The sequence below is a fragment of the Porites lutea genome, chromosome 14 (genome assembly GCF_958299795.1).
Source record: "Porites lutea chromosome 14, jaPorLute2.1, whole genome shotgun sequence".
Taxonomy (NCBI): Eukaryota; Metazoa; Cnidaria; class Anthozoa; order Scleractinia; family Poritidae; genus Porites; species Porites lutea.
In genome coordinates this window covers 22,417,252-22,439,507 of record NC_133214.1, presented here as the reverse complement: position 1 = coordinate 22,439,507, position 22,256 = coordinate 22,417,252, and the positions used below count along the sequence as shown (strand labels likewise).

General features: G+C 38.1%; 1 protein-coding gene across 1 annotated transcript; it reads right to left on the bottom strand.

Annotated features, from left to right (window-relative positions):
• Window positions 1–9,487: 9,487 nt before the first annotated feature.
• LOC140925331 (uncharacterized) lies at window positions 9,488–19,684 on the bottom strand. Its single transcript, XM_073375332.1, has 7 exons — window positions 19,623–19,684; window positions 19,045–19,355; window positions 11,852–12,264; window positions 11,322–11,430; window positions 10,756–10,890; window positions 10,494–10,652; window positions 9,488–10,383 (listed from the first exon to the last, which is right to left on the bottom strand). The coding sequence occupies exons 2-7, from the start codon at window positions 19,252–19,254 to the stop codon at window positions 10,261–10,263; spliced, it is 1,149 nt and encodes a 382-aa protein (XP_073231433.1). The 5' UTR covers window positions 19,255–19,355; window positions 19,623–19,684; the 3' UTR covers window positions 9,488–10,260.
• Window positions 19,685–22,256: the final 2,572 nt, after the last annotated feature.

Sequence of the window (22,256 nt, the reverse complement as noted above, 5' to 3'; positions counted from 1 at the left end):
ATTCATTTATTTCTAACGATTGTATCTAACTTGAAATAGTCAAGATGTTCAGAATTAAATTCTGAAGCAATACCGAGAAACAAATAATAAAACAAGATTTAATTACTCATTTAACGTTTATTTAACGCCAGCTCTTTAGGTCAGCGTTTTAATTTTTTGCGTTTGTTTTCCCGCATAGACGCAATTGGGTCAGTAGTATGGGTTCTGTGGTCAAACTTAAGGATTTTATAAAGAACCACGTTTCACGGTTTGATTTAAAAGGAAGTGGGAGTATTTAAGTCCTTAATACTGTAGTTAGTTAAGAGAAAAAACAAAGCGGTATTTGAGGTATTATGCTGATGAAGCCCTAGAGCAGACAACATGGCTCGGAGTACACGAACCAAGAAGATAACACTAACCGCTATGCCATAGCCAGCATAATTGAAAAGACTCAAAAATTGCAAGCTATGTATTGATTTAACCTTAATAGCTTCCTTGGGGCTGACTTAAAGCATGCTGAGGCTATCAGCCTCAGCTGACTTCAATTACCGAGCGTTTGTCCATAGGACGTACCTAGTCAGCCAGGCGCCAGTGACTTAGCTGCGAAACTACTCGAGAGGGATTACTCTTTTCATTTACAACGGTCTAATGGTTAATATTGATTATTAAAGATATACTGTCCTTGGATCACGTATAATAAACCTCTCCACAAAGAAGCACGGTCAGATATAGCCGATTGACGTTACTGAGTCGAGGTGGGATTGCCTTGTTTCCCTCCCAGCCAATTTGTATTTGTGCACCGGTTTACTGAGTAGCGGGGACTAGAGTAGATTTGGATCATATGTAAGTAGAGGATCAGGGAAGACCGCCATCCAATTTGATAAGAACGATGATAATAGCCTTGGTGACGCTCGGCCTGAATGATATCTATATTCTTGATATCCTTTAATAACACAAGAGTCCAATCACAAAGAATCATGTAAAATTCCAAAGAAACACCGCCACTTTTCATCTTATAATGTTAATTAACTGCATTCTAACAAACCTCACCCTGGCATATTAATCGTTTTCCGTCTATTTTGTCAGAGGAGTCTGCATGACTAAAGCACTTGACAGAAGACACAGAGCAAAACGCATCTCCGTTCTCGTGGTTGAAATACACCTCAAAAAGGTTAGTACACCTCAGGTCCAGTTATCTTTCTCCCTTAAGCAAAACCGATGTTTAGATTTTCAACGTTGAGAAACGATTTTCAGAACTATAAACTAGTGAAATAACACGAATTATACGGACAGTTTGGAAACCACGAGTTGAAGTCAGTTTTCATGAGTCAGTCAATTAAGTGATCAATTTGATTCTGTCCTGAAAACTGCCAAGAAACTAGACTAGTAACGACGTGAGAATAAGTAGGCTAAGGAAAGCTCGTGACGTTAAAACAACAATTTTTAGATGGACGATGCCCAGATACGAAGTGTACCCACCCACGTGCACACAAATCTTTTTACAGTAACAGCTTATTCAGCCTCTTTAAGGGCAGAAGACTTACGCACCTTTTAGCTGGTAGAGGGCCGAGACTTCTCCAGAAAACGGAAATTTAAACTCAAGGAGGAAATCACTGAAATAAAAAAGAATATGGTTTTCTGCTTAAATGATCCTTAAGACGTGTCTTGATTAATGTTGGTTAGGTCCATTTATTAAATTCTCTTGAAAGGAAGAACAGCAAAAACGAAAGAGTCAAATGAGATTTCATAACATAAATCAATGTTAAAGCAACGTATATTGTTGAGGACTAAGAAATATTTCCTCTCTTCAGTAAAGTATTTTGTACACAAGACTAACCAACAAACCCTTGAGAAATTTAGTTTTTTATGTGTAGCAAGCTTGTATAGTGTAGCCTGTTAGAAACTGCCGAGGCACGTATTTTATTTGTTTGTGCCAAAGGATCAAGAGTTCAACCAAAAACAAACAAGTTTATCCAAGGAAAATCAAAAGCTTTTTGGTAAAACCTGTAATTCAATAATCAACATTATAAAGATAGAATGTATTAATGGGCTCAGTGCTTTTAAACGGCTAGCTTTAGCTAAAAGGCGGATCAGTATGCTTGAGCCACTTGATGATAAACAAAAGTTGAAATTCTTAGCATGCTCTTTTTTTTAACGAGCTTTACTTCGGTGTTCGTCTGTTGAATTTAACAGCTGAAAAAAGTTGACTGAAGAGTGCAAACAATGACATCCCGCAGAGAAAACAAGCATGTTTACAATGCCACTAAAACGAGCGAGAAAACGGCGTTTATCTAAGTAAATATCTTGTTAACGGAGATTAGCACGCAATTTGATCAAGTCGAGTTGAAATCATTAACGTACCGCAATTAGTCTCTACTTCGTGCAGCGTAACAATTTACACCTTCTTTTAGATGGCCACACAACTCGAAGCTGTTTCAGCTATTTTATGTCGAACGTAGGTGTTATCCGCTCTGCACCGCTCGTGTCGTCGATATGAATTGTTCCAAGGGCGTCAAAAGGCGCCGTGCTGGTGATTGTCGGAATTACAAAGGGACTGGCAAGGTTAACAAAAACAACAATTGCGATGTGATTATTTTATTTGGATCTGTTTAAATCTCGACGAGCATGTAAGCGATGCAACCGCGTTATGACGTTTTTGTGCAATTAGACAGCAGACACACGTTATTAACGATGGGTGATTCCGGCTATAGTTCCTGGAAGTATTTGCGCTACTAGAATCAAATCTTATGGTTCGTTCTCTTTTTAAATTCTGCGGATGAAATCCTTAAATGCTATGGAAGTTGTTTCTAAAATTGATCCTTTAGACGAGGATGCTAAAGTAAGACAGACGAGAATCTTCAGCAGTACTTTTTACTTATCACAGTATAGACCCAGAATGTTCTGACTATTAAGTCTCTAAATAAATTCTAAAGTGCAACCATTCAGTTCAAAGCTAAGCAGATCTTTGCTATGGCAATACTTTATATCACTGCGGTACAAAGTGATTGATAATTTTTATTTTATGCAAGGAATCTTAAAATGTGATTATTCAAGTTAAAATTTCTTTATTGGGATTATGCCAGCACTCGATAATGAGTTTACAATCCAAAGGAAACCTTCTGAACCTTGGTTTGTTCTGACACTGCTGATGATTAAAAAGAAAACGTTTTTCTACCAGTGGGTTAACGCTTGACTGATCGAATTCTTGGTGATTTTTGTAAAATTAAAAGTTCATATTTTTTGTTATAAAGGCCTTAACCGAAATTCAATAAACACTGTTTCCAGGCTATCTAAGCGGAAAGTACTATCGGTGTTTAGTGGAGGTCTAACCGAAAGCTTTACGGCCTCATCAACCAGCGCTTCCAGCCGTACTAAAGGTGAAAAAAATATTTCTTGAATTCAGTGTTTTGATATTGAACTCTGTTACATTGTAAAAAGGTATTGAGCAGTATTGTGCCTTGTTCAGCATGCACGTTTAATAGTTTGTTTGCTTGTTCAAGTAAGTTCTTTTACCTTCATATAAATCAGTCCAGTATCAGATCTACTAAAACTTTGCTCCAGAATTTTAAGGCTTTTAAAGCGTTTGCGGCTTCTTTACCTTTATTACTGCTCTCTTAATTTGCGGGTAACGTACTGTGTATCAAACTTAAACCTAACAAACTAGATACTCTTCAGTTATAGGCGCACACTATGGTTTTATTTCAAGTAGTAGGACATTGACAGTAGTCTAGTTAAAACCTCTTCGACTACCAGTCTAGATAATAAGCTTATATAGAATATAATGCTGTTTTCGTAATAAACAGAATACTTGAAACATTGTTGAAATATACTTAATTATTCATTACTTTGTGCATTTCATTCAGTTTCCTTCCTAATGTTTCAAAACCTTTTTATGGATTCTAGCTTTCTGGTCTCTTTTTCGCCACCAGTTGCAGCTCAGTAAATGCTGAAACACAAGGCACTTTTCGATAATTACGGAACCACCTTAAATTTCAGTTGCTTCCGCCGCCCCTTTTTTTTTCTTCCTACAAATCCTAAAAATGTTTATTTGTTGTGTTGTTAAGCTTGCTCTAATGCGTGCTCAGCTTGAGGAATATTGATTGTCTGCAAAGATGATCTGGTTGGTTTTTCTTGGGAATTCTTTCGCGAAAATTATCGGTTACGTGTGTTTCTTTTTTTTAAGTTAAAAACGCCAAACATTCATCATTATTAACGTTATTACAGTACACAAATAATACTTGTCCAAAGTTCAAATTTGTCTTTTGAATTTCATAACAAGCTCTATCAAAATCTAGTCCCCGGCCTTTAACTGACTTATTCCGTGACTGTCGTACTTCGTCAGAGAAGGGGTTAAATACTAATCATTCAGATAACTCAAGCAATATAAACCACCCTAACAACACGATCGAGAGAGAACACAACTGTTTTGCGGTTACATTCACGAAAAATATCAAATATCCCAAAGAAACAGAAGTTATGACCAACTATGGAGCAGCTAAGAGCTAGGAGATTTATCAAAGTTGTAGTGTATCCCTGACTGCGATACCTAACTACTGTTAGTTTGTTGTCGTGACGTCGTATGATCGTTGCAGACGTGCATCAGACGATATTTACTACGAAATATTTACGCGGCATATCTGCCATGTGATGACGTGGGAAAAGCGACTGATATCGTCGTTAAATAACAGGTTACATAACCATAATCATGTGATTCTATCCTTCCCATGCTTTAAATACTTGAAAGATCTCTTTAAGCTGTTAAGTTTCCAAAGTTCTTCAAAGTTTTGATGTCAAGATTTTCCACTTTTTCTCAGGAAAAGTTGACTAAACGCTTCAGGCTTTTTACTTCAGTAACAGGTGAGAACTTTGTGTTGTAGTATTGAATCAATTGTTTTGACGGCTCAATTCTGGGCAATATTTGTACATAAAACGGCCTTTTTCAGAAGCATACACAGTCTTTTCTTCTTGGGTTTCTTTACAGACAACTACATCATACAACTCATAGGTTCAACTGTGTTGATCGTCATTCATTGTAAAAAATCGATCATTTCTCAACGCGTCAACTGAAGAACTTATGCCTTTTTTAAGCAATTCAGAAACATGTAAACTTTATGATACAAAACCTTGGTCTTGTAATAACGCAGCTTCAAAACGCGTCATATAAGTTCACCCTCTTACGATACGTTCTCTTTCATTCAGCGGGCAGAACAAAATTGGGAAGAACTCTTTTTCAAAAACTAGTCTGTAATGTCTGAAACAAAACGGATCCAAGGCAGTTTCTTTTAACACTTTTCCAAAAAAACGAAAACTTTTAAACATCACATCTATCCAGTATAAAAGGAGAGGGATGACTAACAAAAAAGAGGAAAATGTTGTTACAATTTTATACAGATGGCTTATAATCATAAAAAGGAGATGCTACGTCAAAACCTTTTCTTTGATTTAAACCCTAAGTTGGTCTAAGTTCTAAATGATCTGTTTTTGCGAAATTCAGTCATAGAATTAAACATTTTGTAGGTTATCCCGTTTTGTATTAAACTCTGAAAAATGACAAAACAACACAGAAATTTGAGAACGAAACGCCAATGAAGTCAAATCAAAACCAAACTTAGAAATACATTCAACACGGCACAAGAAGTTGGCTCTATATTTTGAGCTCTGCACACTTACCTTTTTAGAGATATTCACGTGAAACAGCACTGGTTAATAGCCAAGAAACGTGCTGCGTTCTGTGTTTTGTTTGAAATTTTAGCAATATTTCTATAGGTTTGAGCAGGAAAAGGCGCATTCGAGCAGACGGCAGTCGTCCGCGCTGGCGAAGATAGCGACATTTTTCACATTTTTGGCGGGAAAAAGTTTATTACCGCTGATTTTCCGCTGATTTCAGATTTCACTATCGTGAGTAGCATGGTCGCGTGCTGCTATTTGGGGCTGAGACAGGCTGGAATGAGACTGCTTGTTTCATTTAGAACGCGGCACTGACATAAAAGTTTCTAAAAAGGGTTCACCCTCAAAAAACAAATTCGATCGTTGCCATAACGGTGTATTTTTAGTGTTTTGATCACTGATCCTTGTTATTTTTCACAGAGTCAAAACGCACGTAAGAAATTATAGCCCTTTCAAGCATTATTGCACTCTTATTTCGTAATAAGTTTAATAATAGACAGAAAACAAACAAACAAACAACCTGACCCAGGTCCAGGTTTATTATTCAAATCTCAAGATAGCATTCTATTTTAGGTGTCCAATTATTACGTAGATTCGAAAAAAAGAATAACAAGGAAAAACGTTCAAGCTTCCGCCCTCATCTATTGCTAACGTCAGCGCTCTCATGCGATCAAGTTCTTCTGTTGATGCGTAAATGATCTTCTTAACGGCGATGCTTCCATATTAATGAAATTGTTTAGAAGGCCTCCAAGAGATTATATTTTTTGGTACAACTAAAGAGAGCTAAGGTTACTCGCACTGATTTAGGGCTCTTCTACTCTAGTTGTATTACTATCAATTATGGACTATGCAGTACCGGCCTTTCACTTCAGTTTGCCTAAATATTTAATGCACGAAATGGAAGGTATACAGAAGAGAGCAATGTCCATCATCTGCCCCGGTGTTAGCTATCACGAGGCTCTTGTTATTATGAACTTTAAGGTATTAGCAACCCACCATGACGAAATATATGAGTCACTTTTTCACACAATGGTAAATGACAACAATCACCGCCTTTATAAGTTATTACATGCACCGCACACATTTACTTATTCATTAAGGCAGGCGCGACCTTTTAATATGCCACGTTTTAAAACCGACCGTTTTAAGAATAGCTTTATTATCTTTTCATGTCTTAAAGCAATTAACTTTTAGATCAGAGTTTTCGATTTCGCAGCTTGTATTTCGATAAGTTGTTTTCGCATCTCATCTCTTGTTAGCTTTTTCATTCCTTTCAATTAAGATAGATTAGTTAATGTTTAGATCTATAATTTAATTTTTGTAACGTAAATACGCAAATCAGTTTTCGAAATGTTATGTATTTATGAATTAATAAATTTCAACTTCAAACAAACTTCATCTTGAATTAAATTTACCAACGAAACGTTTATATAGATGACTGGCAATTGGTAGTGAAGACGTAGTGATGATGTCAAATCTTATGTTCAATGTCAACACTAAGGATTGCTTTATTTTCCATTTAGAAAAGAAGATGATTTTCAGTCTCCTTTATCTGCTTGCCTTTCTGATCGGAGTAACTGTTTCTCGCCCGTCTAAAGTGCAGAAAGATGGTTTAACAGCAAATCCCGACGATGAAATCTTCATAATGAGAAAGTCTGATCTTCGAAGCGACTGGTGCAAAACACGCCCCCTAAAACAGACAATCAAAGTTCCCGGATGTCTGCCAGTCCAGGTGATGAACAACTTTTGTTATGGCCAGTGTAATTCGCTTTACATCCCAAACCATGCTTCAGAACAGCCTTTGTTCGAGTCTTGCACCACTTGTGTGCCCCAGCGATCTTTCACGAAGACTGTAACTCTTCGCTGCCCCTCACTTCCTGTCAAGTTTCGAAAGCACAGGTATCTTCATAGCAAGAAGTGTAGGTGCACATCGGTCAAGTGATCAACTAACGAAGATTTAACGAAGGCTTACGAAAGTTCACGAAGCGGGATATGCCGACAGACCACCAACAAAGTGAAGCATCTGATTAGCAAATATTGACTCTAGTCAGACAGAATCCAACAACTCTATTTAAGCCTTTGTGCTCAAGGCTGATCTCAAGAATTAGTTAAGAGAAGTTGACAAACGATCAGAGCCCATTTTCCTTTGCTGATCATTTTATTAATTCTCATAACTATTTTTCCTTGAAGAAGTATAGATATCGTCAAGAGAAATCGATCTTGTTCACGTTTGGTACTTAAAGGGGGTTAACTATACCATAAAGTTTATTAGCATAGATATATATAAAGACTCTTACTCTAAAAAACGGAATGATCGCTTCATGTATAGTCACACAAAAGATACGGCCATTTATGATGCCAATAGTAAGTTATTTGAAAATCCGTGCTTTTGATGCATGTAAATAAGAAAGTTTTATAATTAGGTTCATAGTACAAAAAGCAGGTAAAATAGTGAATGTATAAAATTAGTTATAGGTTAATTTTATTTCTATATGTAATTCTCCTCAAGGATTGTAGTAAATTTTGTGCCTTACTACTACTAATACCCTAGTTTTCATGAACAATATAAAACCCGAGATTCTTGGAAAAGCGAAAGATTTGATAAACACGACGCTTTAGAAGAGAAGTCTATAGGCAAAGAGTTATTTAGCTTAGAGTCACATAGATGATATCCATTTTAAAATTTATTTATTGTCTCTTCAAAGGTTTGTAATAAAATTTCTTCAACAATGTCTATGTCAGTGAACCTTCTATGCCTTTTTCTTATATAGGATGATGCCTTCGCTGCTAGGCCTTCCGCTTAAAAATAATGACCAAGCGCGTAGCCCTTGGTCATGTACCTTAAAAGAGGTAAGGCTTGGGAAGACAATTTCATACACAAATTACTGTGTTTTGTCCACCCAAACCTCGAATTACCGCCTTTTGTTTAGAGGGATCCTTCAAAAGTCTCTATATCAGTTTTCGTGCGTCAGAAATCAGCGTGCTACCTGGTGCTAAGATTTAGAACAACACCGCCCACTGACAAGCCGAAGCATAGGGCAAACCTGTGATAAATTGAACTTTTGATTTTCAAGGCTTCGTTTACGTCACTGTTGCCTAATAAATAGACAGCATAGGTCGACATGAGAGAAGCTCGTCCACCAAGTTCAGCAGCACAACACATTATTGTTTGTTTATTTTTTCCTCCATAGATTTATTTTACAAGCTTTTTATATTGTATTACAAGATTGAAGAATTAAAGATGCTATTTGTAGAATTAAATATCAGGTTACAAGAATAAATGGGAGGGCATTATATAGTTAAACTAATTACTTGCCCTTTGATTAAATTACAGTTTTATTTAGGTTAAAAGAGAAAAAAAGAGAAAAGTATAAACCCTGTAAACTATGAAAAATATATGAAAAATATTCAAAAGAGAGGAAAAAAGAAAAGCACATACACACACACACACATAAAAAATGTAACATTTGAGAGTCGGTGTGGCGATAATTAATACTGAGCAAGATAATAGTTGAAAAGTGCTCTTTTAAACAATTTTTTAGTTGTTTTTTAACGTATAGATAAAGGAATATCATTCCAATAATAGCATCAAAACATTAAACTAGAGTAAGTGACCAGCGGTTGAATTGAAAGCATAGAATTGACAGAGCCGCTTCTCTTTGCGGACTCACTAATGCAGCAAAGTATCCTTCCCAACTGGGACATCGCGTGCCCCACCTTCGACCAAGGAGGATAGCAGAGGTGGACCGTCACGGAGAGGATTTATGAGCAGGTGAAACAAATCAAGTAAAAACAATTTTATTAACTTTTTCTTGTTCATATGATTGTTGCTTTGTGCAAACTTTGTCACAAACTTTTGAAAATGTTTAATTTACATTTCCTTTCCTCCGTTTAACAAGACAGAAGGCAATGAGACATTTCCTTCCGTTGCGCCAGAATGGACAAAAACAATCTGAGGAAATAATTACCTTAATACTGACGCCGGCTAATCTGCGATTACCAAATTTATGTTTGCAAAAATCACCTAAATATACGCAACATATAATCGTCTAACAGAACATTTCATTTATACCATTTATAACATTGCTTAACTTACTTATAAGGGTGATACAATAGCATCTTAATTATGCACTTATAAAATGCCTTTTTTTTGTCGCATTACTACTTCATTGACTTAAATGAAAAAGAAGCACCCGATGGTCGTGCGGTATATAATTTTTGACGCTACAGAAAATAGTTTCGATTAATAACTCCCCTTGAAAGTTTGTCTAAGCGCAAACGAATTTTCCAACGTTAGGTATAGCCATAAAAATAATAGGGAAATTTTTAAACTTTAGGAGTTTAGGTAGTATAAAGTTATCACAAAATGTCTACTGAAATATCTTAATCACTGCTGATTTACCCTCTTTCCTCGGTAGTTCAGTATTACACGGCAGTCGCACGAGACCTTTTCAACAAACCGCCCTCCTTTATCAATATGTGTACTCGATGGTAAAATCAATTTCTTGCTCAAATAAGACAGAGTACACGCCAGTGATTGGCGAAAGCCATTATGGTATAATGGCAGAAAAGAAACCCTGGATACGACTCAAAAATCAACGCGTTGTCCACTCTTTAGATGCTCTTTGGCGCGCGCGGCTTTCCATCAGTGGTGTCATAATCATCGACAACAGCTGTCATATCTGGTGACAAGAAAGCCTTCTTTACATAAGGTGCTCTTCCACGTCGAAGTAGATCCTAAAAGAAAAGTTGATGACTTTAATGAGATTTTAAACTTTGCATCCAGTGTGATATTCTATTGTTTACTTTCTCTTAAAAAGAATAGTAATGTGTTAAGATCCACTCACACTAGTAGCACCGGGACCAATGTAATCTCCAGAGTATGTGCGTGTCATCCCATAATCCAGTGGGAGCCTCACCGTGTAGGGATCATAGTAACGCTCGTTGACGATTGGTCCACGTGGGAGATCACGTGGTTCGGCATAGCCACCCTCTCCTGCGATAGCCTGAAATTGGGAAGAGTCGATAGAAATGAATTTTTTTTCATTAACTAAAAAGGGAAAAGAAAAATTTGGGTAAAATTGCATTAGTCTTCGCTACAGTATTAACCTGTTTAAGCTGCCTTTGCAGACCAGCAACAGTTGCTTGAGATTCTCGTAATTCTCGCTTGTAGCGTTCTTTCTGCGTGTTTAAGTTTTCCCTCTCGGATCTTTCCTTCTTGAAATCATCTTCATAAACTTTTAACTGTAAAAAGAAGTAAGTGGTAAGTCATTCGCAAAAAAAGGTAGTCTGCTACACAGCCGTTTTTGGTGTCGTCACGCAACGCTCCTCTCCACTAGTGGAGGAGCGTTGCGTGACGACACTAAAAACGGCTGTGTAGCAGACTACAAAAAAGGGAACTACTATTAAACTCACATTCTTGTCAAAAAGCTCTAGAACGTCTTGTAGACCAATTGGGTGAATAAAATTCAGTTTAATATAGTGGAACTACAACATAACCAGTTCATTCACAGCTAAGATCTTGGCGAAACGAACTATCAACGTCCCTTACTGAAAGGAGTAGCACCGATACAATGTATCCCCATTATAAAGAAACCATTTTCCCATTCCACTGACACTTTATTACGGGGTATTACAGAATCGTTAGTGTGCGTATATGGGGAGCTATTTTGTACCTGTGCTCTCAGAAGTTGAATTTCCTCATACGGTCCGTTGTAATCACGCGCTTGACCGACATGTGCTGTACTCAGCTGCTGCGAGAGGCGATGATTCTCGGCTTCAAGGCTAAAAACCGAACAAGAAGGCAGTTGTTAAGGCATGTCACTCCAAAGTAGTACAACACTTGTTAAATATCACTTATAGGTCATAGAAGAGATGGAAGTACGAGACTGTATTCAAGAGTCCGATCAACCGGGCTGGCCCACTTTTCGAGATTCTCGATAGCCTACCGCGAGTAAGCTCTCCATACTCCCCTCTCGTTCCTGCGTCTCCTTTCGCGTGCTTCTCGAGCGTGACTTCTTACAATATCCCCCAAACAGAGGACTTGCTCGCAGGCTAAGACCTGGACTCATCACCGTTCCATTTGAAAAGATGTCGATGTTTACTAATAAAAGGGTAAAACCTAGGCCGGTAAGCTTGTCAGACTAAACAGGCCGCCTCAAAAGAACGAGAAAGACGTTATAGACATTTAGCAATGGTGCCTTACCGTTGTGCAATACCCTCGAGTTCTTTACATCTTGTTTCCAATGTAGCAACTTCTTGCACGAGGTTCTGAATCTGCTCTTCTTGTTTTCTCTTAATTCTCACCAAATCACGGTTTTCAATTCGCATGGCGTTAGCGTCCAGTATTCTCCAGTCGGGCTCCCTTGGTACATTTGCAAATGGAGCAGTCGGCAATGTTGGGGAAATTTCACCATTCATCGAAAACCCGTGTGGAGGAGGTGGAGGAAAACTTTCTTGGGAATGGAAGGAAGGACTCTCTTCTTTGGATGGGGTAGAGTTGAAGGCTCCTGGAGGTAACAGTTCTGGGAATGCTTCGTTTGATGAGGAAAGGTTTAATTCTGAAGGAAGTTGTTTCTCCGGTTGAGAAGTGTTGTCTTCTTGGGACTGTCCTGAAGTCTGAAAAAGATGGACTCTATCAATAACAGCACAATAAACAGGTATATTGGCCAGTCAATACGGAAAAGTTAAAGGAAGCGCGGCTTAATGCGGCCAAATAGAAACTAAAACAACTGACATTTTGTAAAATACAGAAAACTGAAAACCAATGATTTCATACCGAAGTACTGCTAAAGAGGTTCATTTAAATAGTAACAGCGTAACAAAGGATGTTGTCCACAGACCCAAAAGTTACGACTTCGTACAAGATTGGTATATGCTGTGTAAAAGTCCTTCTTATTTAAAGGTTCAACAGAGTAGGATCTCGACCTGTTACATGGACTCAAAAGTTACTGAGGACAAATAAACTATTTGAAAGATGGTCAGTGTCAATGAAAGAGCTTGGGAAGTTGAAGCCAAGCGTGACTGTGAGAGTATATTTAATTCCCATCAATTTCCCGAGGAACTCTGAGAAGATCACAAGTTTTTAAAAGCTCCTTTTAACTCGTACTTCCGTTTAATTAGATTCTTAGGAGACCAAACTGATATTAACTCAGAAGGAATGACATTCTTATGGGAATTTTTGTAACTATTATAAATAGATAGATTGAAATGACCACAGCTATCCATATAAAGCTAAAAATAATGACCTGCCCGCTTTAAGAAGCCTTTCAGCTGCGCAGGAATGCGTGTTAGATATTTGTTAGACATGGCGAAATATGAAAACTATTTCAATACGTATAAAAAGTATTTAATATAATTACGGCACAACAAAGTTTGAATTATCTGTACAAACTCCCGAAGAATGTAAAATAAATTCTGAAGCTTATTTTTTGTTTTTGTTTTGTCTCAAGTTATTAAGTGACCCCTTTCTCCAGTTGCTCCTCTTTTGTTTTTGGTAATCGAATCTGTATAGTTCTTGCATGTGTTTTAATCCATGGAAGACTGACTACACTCATCTCGCTCTCTCTCGCTAAGATAACCGTAGACGTGTTTATGTCATGTCCATCTTCCATCTCACAAAGAAAGAAAATAAATGACTGTAGAACGGCGACAGGGAACGACTTAAGTGCCTGATTAAGGGAGTCGTCCGCAAGGAGAGGGTTGAACGTCAAAACAGCGCCACAGAACGGGCCATTCGAGAGAAGAACACGTTGCAAGATCAAATAAAACAAGCTGACCTGGTAAAATGAGTGGTTATACAGAAATGACAGGACTTGGAGACTCTTTCCAGATATAAATATTATATTCGAATGATAGTAAGTGAATTTTCAAGCGAGTCCAATATCCAGATAATATTAATTAACACTTACACCAGTCGAAATTAAATCACCCCTTTTCTCGCCTACTTTTCAAGACAGTAAAGAAAGTAACCAGAAAGTCATAACGCTTATAAGCCTTATAAAACGGAGGTTAAATTAAGGAAAGACGTCGCATGTGAAGGACAAGCATTGATAATAGGCAGGGAGAGAAGTGATAGACAAGTTAAGCTTTAGCTAATTCTGGTTTAAAACAATATCAAATCATATGAACCTCAATTACACTCACTACACTGTGAAGGCCAGCTTTCTATGTGACGATTCCTTACAAGCGGTCACAAAACAAGCAAGCTTGACTCTGTCTGCAGATGTCAACTTTGTGCCTAATCCTTAAAAGTTTCTAAATCAGCAGCGTGATTCGGATACAACTGAAATCGCTTTCAGATATTAAGCAGCTTGACTAATGAGCTAATTTTCATTTCACTGCTGATGTCATATCCACACGGAAACTGGTTACATGTTACACGGATAATGATTTCTAGGGCAGCGGGTCTTTTAAAAACACACCGTTGCTATAATGTAAGAAGGTGGCTGCTAAAAACATTGCAAAGTTAAAACTAAATCGAACCGGAACTAACAATAAAATATGGAACACAGTTACCTAGATATCCATGTCACACCAGAGCCCAGTGTGCCCTTTATGCAAGATAAAAATGTTCATCGCTGCAAACGTACCTGAAGCGATTAAATACCCATTCGGAAAGGATACGATTTAACATCTTATCATTCTACCAAATTTAGAATTTCAATTTGTTTGAAAATAAGATAAACCCCCAAGTAATTATAGAACTCTTAACCAAACTTGGGGAATTTTTTAGCATAAGAAACCGCTGGGGCGGAAGTGACACTTTCGATATTCTTAAACACGATTAAACAACTGTACGAGAGTATTGTTTAAGGAGCCAATCATATTAGACCTTAAGATTGAGTACCATATAAGGACAGAGTTTGTATTTTATTATTTCTACTGCCAATTTTACATTTAGAAACCACATTTGCTCCTGAGCTTTGGTATCGGAAGAGATTCAGTATTAAACAGGGTGGAGAGTGCTGGTAACAAAAAAATTCGTCTTGTGATTTAGGTGGCGTTTTACATGAATAACAAAGATTTTCCAAACAGGACTGAAAATGAAATTTCTGTAAGTCCGATACTCCAGCATTTTTTAAAAATGCAAATACAGTAACTCGATAGTGTACATATACCCAGTTTACTGATGCTAATTGGACGACACAAGCACTGTACTATACAGGAAATGATAAAACAGGGGTATTATAAGCGTCCCAATCTGCCAACATTGCCCGAAATAGGAATTTGACAAGTTTCATAGATAGCTTCAGGTCTGGAAACAGGAAATAAGTATAGAAACTGACACTGAATATCGTATGATCAGAAGTTACAAATATATGTTACTAGAGCTAAAATGTTTGCGTCGCTTACTGGTGAAACAGAATTATGACAAGTGGCATTGAATTTATTAGAAAGCTGCATTTAAAGAAAAAAAACAAAAAAGTACAATCTCAAATAAAGCAGGGCTGTACAGATGAATTTCATAGCGCGACCGTATTCACAAGATAGGCATCTCACTCAAACTTACTAAGATAGCTTTGGTAGATATAAGTGAAGTAACAAGTCTCGTTCAGTCGACGCTTCGAGCACAAAATAACACCGGTAATATACGATGCGTGCGATAAGCAGCTGAGTTTATTTTTAGCTGCAAAACTCAGTCACCCATGAAGAAGCCAAGATCTGTGCCCAAAAAGAATCTAAGAAGTTATCAAAGTATTTCAATATGATTATTCAAGAGAAGAGAAACGCTAGGACCTTTAATGGAATAGATGAAACACCACACAAGTTCCCACTGGAAAACATACGGAATCTAAATAGCTTTGTTTTACTTCAAGTATTTTTTCAATTAAAAGTAACAGACCGTAAAAGGTACTTATGGAATTGCAGGGGCGGGTATGGCCGCCTAAATACAGACGCTCGACGCTGTCGTCGTCGTCCTCCTCCTCATCATCATAGGCATAGGCGGAAGCTGTTGTTTCAGTGCGCTACCGGAAGTCCTAGAGCATCATCATGATTGACTGGTACTCTACCTCCCTATGGACTGACCTATTTAGGTACCGACAGATCCAACTTGTGACCAAAATAAACCATTTTCTGACTCTATCTTCAAACTTTAACATTTAAACTTCACTTTCTAAAGGCTGTGTCTGAGAAAGAGACCACAAGAGGTGAATCGTGTTTTGCTTCTTGGATTGATATTCTATCTTTCATTTGCAAATGAAGAGAGTCAATGGATTAAGATTTTTACGGTTCCCTTTGAGCCATTTCGAGATTCAAGATTGAATAGGTAAAAACCATACTCAAAACTATTCCTCTGGAAGGTAGTAGACATGGCTTTGTACCATACACTCGCACCAAAGAACATCTTGCGCTTGCATTTCCTTTCAGTTTCTGTAAGCCACCTCGGGATCCCTGTGGGATGAGCTAAACGACCAGACCAATTGGTTGACAAATTTTTGGCGCCAAAGAACTTGAGGATATCGGCTTAATTCCGTCATGTTGAATCTGGAGATCAACGGGTGGTACATGCGGGCAAACGTTTTCTACATCAAGCTCATGGTTCCAAAAGCTATTCCAGGCTCCAGGTTTTGGGTTATTTGAAGGTCAGGATTTCGGATAATTGATTTGAAGAGAGGGAGAATTGGGATTGTAGTTATGAGTTGGATAAGGGGTTTCGAGAATCTACGATGCTGGTTGTGTAATGTTGATCCCAGTCGATAGAGCGGGCTACTCCGTTGGGGACCCTCCAAGTAATTATGTATCAGGCCAATATATCAGATGACACTAACAAGGGGTAAAGCTTCAAAACTGGGCGAGGACAACATTATAAACCACATAGAATGAGGAAGCCGCGACACTTTTCCTCATTCAGGATTGAGTTGCACAGAAATCACGACGACAAAAAAACACTAACAACGAGCTAGTCTGAGCCACTGAAGAGACGAAGAGAAACAGTCGAGACCTGAAATACTACGGTGAACAGCCAAAGAAACAGATAGCCGTAAACAAAGTAGATCTCGAGAAGAACGCGGAAGTAACCAAAAAAGCTTATTAACCTCTAAATTTATATCTTCAAGGGTATTAAATTCTCATAGTACTAAATTTCCATACTATATTCCCAACTGCATGTAAAACCAGACTCGACATATGCGGAAATGCAGCTTAAAAGGTACGTGTTTGTCACTGAAAAGCCAGTTGACTGAGACAGTGTCCGGACCGGCAGTCTGGCTTATAAAAATGCGCGGAAAATCTCAGTGGTAATTTCAATGTTTGGGAAGCTTATTTTTCACATCTAGTAAGTGAAATTTAGCTTCCGTTAAACGTTTTATCTCCAAACAATAAAATGCTCTGTTTTGCGCTTTTATCCAGTCTGTGTGCATGGGCAACAATAATATAGGCCTTGAACAAAGCCTGAATGTGCCTGAAGATACGTAAGAGGCGAGTTGGCTATTTTCGTTACTTCCGTGTTATGGTCGACCACGCTACCAAGCCATTGGGCGGGTACGACCGGTACTGTCGCTGTAAGTCGTGGTCGACGGGTTGTTACGAAGTGGGATTCTCTTCTGGCGACATGAAGTTTTTGCCACAGAAATATTGCGGTGAACGAAATGAGTCCATGAAAGTATGAAAGTTTTAATAAGTAAACTTGCGTAACCAGTAACGTTCGAGTTTCTCTTTTCTTTTGTCACGAAATTTCAGTCCATTGAAATCACATTTCCCATAGCCTGCGTAGCAAGCGTTTCCGTGCTGTTTCGGAGCAAAGAAAGACCGAGGAACGAGATTCTCGGTTTTGGCCGCGCGAGAAATGAAACGAGAACCAAAAGCACGGAAACGCTTGCTACGCAGGCTACATTTCCTATGGCGGACCACAGGGACTTTACCCAGCGACCACTAGGCGGAGGGCTTTCCGCGGAAGAAGATCGTGACGAGAACAATAGGTAAAAAAGTCTAACCTTCCGATTTCCTTCTTAGGTGATAGATGGGAAAATCCGGTCACATTAGAAAACACTGTAAACTAAATAACGGCACTGTGCCAAGTGGCAGCGACATTAGATGACTCTCTGAGAATAGAATTTGAGTTGAAAATGAACCTTTGAACGCATTAAGTAGTTAAAAATAATCATTTAAGGAACGTCATTGCAACAAACTATCTTATTGTTTTAAACAGTTTATTTTCAATTCCGAATCAACCATTTTTTCCCCTCACTTCGCACTTATTTTAAAAAATTAAGCTCTTTTGGCCAACTCATGATGAATTCATGCGAGCATTGCTAAATAAAATTAAACAAACGATTATTACACTTTCAAAGACTTTCAAAGGGTGGTAGCCACAAAAATGCGCGCATTGAAGACAAGAAACTGTCGTGTGAATTTTAAACAGATTATGGCCTTTGGCATAGAGCACTAGCTCTCCTTGCGACCGGAGACGGAGTGCGTGGGCGGCCGGTGAATTTTTGACAGCGACGTATATATGAATGTTTCAACGCACGGAGCTATGGTTACGAAAGTCAAGTTTAAGTATGCTGCTTATCGCTCTTGGCCGAAACAACGATTTCTGGACGTCCTTCGGGAATGAAGATTCAAGAAGAACAAAGACTTACTTACCTTCGATCGGTTGCTTGTCAGAACAGACCAAATCTTTGTATGGGGGTCAATAAACAAAATCTATCCCCGGCTTCTACTGACTTAAAGACAAAACTGGGGAAATTATCTTGTTGCATTGCCGAGACAAGATCCGGTCAGTTTTGCAAGCTAAAGTCAGGATGATAGCAATTTTATACAAGCTAGACCTCCTACGCTCGAAGCCATGACCCTAATTTTTCCCGTTTAATATATTTTCAGCCATGATGTGATAAAAAAGTTGCTCACATGACAGAAAAGTACACTGAAAATGTCTGTTACCTCAGCACTTAGGAATCGATCTTATAGGTGGCGTGGGATTGTAAAACAAAGAAGTTTGAATTGTCGACACCTAAATGGACTTTATATCATTCACAAAAGTACGCCTACACTAAAAACTGGATAGGGAAGACTGATTTCCCAGCAAACTGACGCGAGCAGAACACGGAGACATATTTTTTAAGTCGTTATTAAAGTTGTTAAGAGCACTCTAAAGGACGTTCATTTCAAATTTGAAGGGAACTTTTGTGACCAAAATACAGGAATCGTACCAAAAAAGAAAAAAAAAATCGAAAAGTCCCTCTTTCTTGTTTGCGCGTGAATGACGAGTGACCAGAGGAGTAGCCTGATTATTCATTCACGGTTGACTAATCTTGCGAGGAGAATGCCAAGCAGTCTCTAAAAAATCTTGAAATCTGGATTTAGGTTTTACCTTTTGCCTAAATTGAGAAAAAGGGTCTTAATCTAAGTTATATAGGCTTAAACTAACACACAAAAATAGACGCATTATATTACCTCTTGCCTCGACACTTCAATATCCGCCATTGCTCGTAGCCGATGCTTTTGTTTTGATAAGTGTTTGGCATCTTTCCGCGTTTCCTTGAGTTGCATTTTTAAAATTTCTCCATTGCTTAGTTCGTTCAAGTACTGATTTTTCTCGAGGGCTAGTTGCTCGACTTTTTTCTGAAGGTCAGCCACGGTCCGAGGCGTGGTATTGGGTTCCATGGTCTCTTATCGTCGTCTTTGTAGGCAACCGAGCTTGAAAATCGTATTTTTAGCTTCATCGATTTTTGGCGGGACAGCTCTTTTTTAAGCGTCTCCAGTCGCTAAAGGGAAAACTCAGAGATTAAAACTGCGAAAATTCCAAACCATCTTCCTTGTTTTCTAAGATGCAGTTTACTATAACCGGTTTCCGAGAAAGCTAGGAAAAGTGCTTCGACAAGCACAACGCCATCTTGAATTTATTGAAATTAATTCTCACACTGAACACTGACGTTTTTGTGAAGAAAGACATTTACAAATTCTACATCGCGTCGGTGATCATATAACTATTCTTATCTTACTTTTCTTATCAACTAGGAAACTTTACAAACCTTCTCTTGAAGCAGTGAAGAAACAGCAAAGAGCCAGAAATATCCTTTGAACCAGCACGCAACTATCGAATGACAAAAGCTATTGAATTACTAATTGTTGTTTTGCCAATCATGACGTCGCTATCAGGGGAATCCCCGACACGATGCACTACTACGAGTAGCATTAGCATTGGCTTTGCTTAAAAATCTGCTGAAGAGAACCTTTTCAATTTGCACCGTGAGCTGTTCGCTTTAGATTACACAACAGTCAGCTAATTCAAGTTTTAAGTTTTTTTTTTTCAGTTGATCACACCAGTATACATGATCCGGGGTACATGACACGAGTCACACACAGCTCCCCAGGGGCTAGTTAAATGTGGCATTCGAATCTAGAGCAATTTATCTATCAGCATACGCTGCAAAAAAACAAACAAACAAAAAATGATGCAAAACAAATTTAGCTCTAATAGAAATTGCTCAGGATGCTTAAAGTTGTAAATGATAATCCGGCATGTCCGGCGTACCCGTGAGGTCTTCATATCTCAGCGCAAGTGTCATGAAAGTAAAACACCATGTTTGTTTTTCGATCCTTCTGTGTGGATTGAAGTAGATTTCTCCGCTGCCTTTTTGAAAAAATCGCAGTGGTAAGATGAATCTACCTAGTTCCTTTCATTTTCAAGAGAACAGGAATTACGAATTCACTCAATACGGTTTACCCTCTCACAATGGAGCTACTAAAGCTACTAAAAGGAAGCAGGAACTAGTATATTTCAAGAGCTTCAAATGACCGTAAAAGAAAAAAAAAATAAACAGATTCAGTCAAAGAACTGTAAATTATAACATTCCTTTGATAGGCAAGATAGGCTTAGAGTGAAACTTGGGTTATTTAAAAGATAAATCTACCTAAACCTTTTTTAATAAGCAATGGAAATGCGCATTGACTCGGCGCCTTAAGCCTACATATTATGGTTAAGTCTTTAGCCGACTAGAATCAAAACTGAAACATCACGACTTTCATTCTCATATAAAACACATAATTCCCAGAAAAATAAGAACAAGCTATATTTGTTTCATGATTTCTTGCTCATAACGAGAGCTTTGAACCGTAATGAGATCTTCAAAGAATGAAAAGGATAAACCCAACCCTTTTTGGTTGCGCGAGGTTCAACGAACGCTACAAAGCCAAATCATCACACACTAGTCATCTTGTTCAGTCAGGAGAGCACAGTAGAAAAGTCGAAAAGGACAGTACCAGTTGGTCTCTAGTCAAAAGATTTAAAGGAAAAGAGACGCCAAGACTTTATTTAATAAAAATACGTAGTTCTCTATACTCATTCAAACTTATTGCAGTTGTTCGGAACTCGGGCTATTTGTCTCAGCGAATCAGCAACTCACCAGTTACGCGCGGCGCTAGCAAGAGAACCGACCATCCCGAAGCATGAAAGACCCATGAAACCCATGTACTTTAGAAATTCTTACCCGGCAGTTTCTGCTTGTTCCATTGTAAGATTCTGAGAACTCTGAGCAAAGTTTACATTTGGCGTCATAATGAACTCTTCGTTTAATAGCAGTAGTATTTCCGCTTCTTCAGCCTTACGCGATTCCGGCTTGATCAAGTTATTTTCAGGTAGAATTTCATGCACTGTAAAATTATTCGTGAAATACGTCACTCTGTTATTTTCGAGTGAACTAATTTTCCCGTTGAAATGGACCATAAATAACACTGCTCAACAGCTACAAAACTCCAATTGTAAAGGCCTCCCTACATTTGTATCGGATATCAATTCTACCAATTCGCATCTGACAGTTCTGACTATAGCATTTCAAAAAGGGTCGCTCTCTTTTTATTTGAGTTATCTCACAAACAACATTGCAGGAACAGTTTACTAAATAGGAACATGGAAGAATAGAATAGTAGCCACAGAATTAGATGGACAAAAGTCAGTAAAACTAAGTATTCTTGATCTTAAAAAGAAAACTAAGCACGCGAACAGTTTTTGGTAATTTTTCGACGAAGTGGGAGTTGAACTTGAAAATAAATAGCTGTAAGTTGCGATGTATCCGTTTCCATTCAGTCTTTTCAAATACATGCTTTCAGTTACAATATAAAAGCAATTTTAAATAAAACTGAGTTCTCTAAAAAATTGCTTTGTCAGCGTTTTTTTTATGGTCACTCCAAGCCACAAAATCATTCGGTAGCTCATATTATTCAGCACGACGAAGCTTTTCATTTGAGTTTCCAAGGCTCAACTAAGTTTCCATTCCCAAACGTTAACATTGTAGTCACTTGCACTACCATCTATCAGTTTCCCTGCCTCATCCGGAGGTCCGTTCTCGAAATATCTAGGACGAAACAACCCGGGGGCACGGTTTGATAATTTGCGCCTCGCTCACCCGACTTCGACGCGAACTATAAGGATAAGGAAAGAAGAGAAAGAAAACCGCTGGCAGCCAGGATATCTATCAGTCTGCTTAACTACTATAATCCGAAGTCCAACTCATCATAAAGCAACTTATTTTTTATTTATTTATTTATTTATTTATTCAATTGACGTGTGCATTTAGTTCGTTAAATAACGTCTTAATTTTACTTTGCGTTATTTTCCTCACTTATATGTGTTGTCCGTGACTGTGATCACATGGTGGGTGGCTCCT

What these genes read in the sequence shown, in the direction of transcription:
- LOC140925331 (XM_073375332.1), bottom strand. Translation starts at nt 19,254, where the DNA reads ATGGAACCCAATACCACGCCTCGGACCGTGGCTGACCTTCAGAAAAAA. An exon ending in TTGAAGTGTCGAGGCAAGAG is followed by an intron (nt 12,265 to 19,044) that starts GTAATATAATGC and finishes CATCTTTTTCAG; the next exon opens with ACTTCAGGACAGTCCCAAGA. An exon ending in CTCGAGGGTATTGCACAACG is followed by an intron (nt 11,431 to 11,851) that starts GTAAGGCACCAT and finishes TTCGGTTTTTAG; the next exon opens with CCTTGAAGCCGAGAATCATC.